The 840-nt window shown below is 56.2% G+C and overlaps 1 protein-coding gene across 1 annotated transcript; it reads left to right on the top strand.

Annotated features, from left to right (window-relative positions):
* The first annotated feature begins 331 nt into the window (after positions 1–331).
* Positions 332–840, top strand: rprml (reprimo-like). The gene has a single exon (XM_030088926.1). It carries the CDS (start codon positions 462–464, stop codon positions 795–797), a length of 336 nt encoding a protein of 111 aa, XP_029944786.1. The 5' UTR covers positions 332–461; the 3' UTR covers positions 798–840.

Here is an 840-nt window from a genome sequence, read left to right as displayed (position 1 = left end):
GAGTGGTGGCGCGCTCCACGGGGAACTCATCATCACTTTAAAACGCACCAGAGACTTGGCACAAAAGAAGCGCTCGCGGTCGAGCACGGGCGCGCGGGGAGGGTCTCTTATTACACGGGAGGGAAACGCCGTTTTGCACTTTGCGCGCTGTCTTCAGGACTCCATGAAGATCATTTAGGAAACAACGACTTGACTTGAAGAAACTTACTTTCGTTCAGCCGCCGAGGCGCTGCTTGCCGCTGATGCCGATGGAGCCATTACGCGTTCGGTCTTTGCGCCTGGATCAGCACTTGAACGTTCCAGTCTTCATTTCCTTCCTCTAGTTTTTTTTTTCCTTCTTTTTTTTTCTGCCTGATCAGTCACATGACGCAAAGTTGCGCTCGGAGTCCAGGATTTGTGGTGAGACTGTGCGCCTGTCAACCGGAGCCGCGCGCCTTGTTGCCGAAAACCGGAGAGCAAACATGAATGTCTCTTTCTTCAACGCGACGCAGGGCGCGCTCTTCAACGGGAGCCAGACCTTCGCCGGGACTCTGGCCACATATTCCGGCAACGGCACCGACAGCGTGGTGACCGGCGACGGCGGAGGGTCCCTGGTGCTGCTGCAGGAGGAGCGCAAACTCTTCGTCATGCGCGTGGTGCAAATCGCGGTGCTGTGCGTGCTGTCGCTCACCGTCATCTTCGGGATCTTTTTTCTCGGGTGCAACCTGATGATCAAGTCGGAAAGCATGATTAACTTCTTGGTGAAGGAACGGAGACCGTCCAAAGACGTGGAAACCGTGATGATCGGGCTCAGCTAGTGCAGCGAGCTCGTGGCGCGGTGGAGGACTTGGATGGAGAGGG

This window comes from Salarias fasciatus, chromosome 4 (assembly GCF_902148845.1).
Source record: "Salarias fasciatus chromosome 4, fSalaFa1.1, whole genome shotgun sequence".
Classification (NCBI taxonomy): Eukaryota; Metazoa; Chordata; class Actinopteri; order Blenniiformes; family Blenniidae; genus Salarias; species Salarias fasciatus.
Note: the sequence above shows the minus strand (reverse complement) of the source record. Positions and strands in the feature narration are given on the sequence as shown.

Coding starts and splice junctions, on each gene's coding strand:
- rprml (XM_030088926.1), top strand. CDS start 462: ATGAATGTCTCTTTCTTCAACGCGACGCAGGGCGCGCTCTTCAACGGG.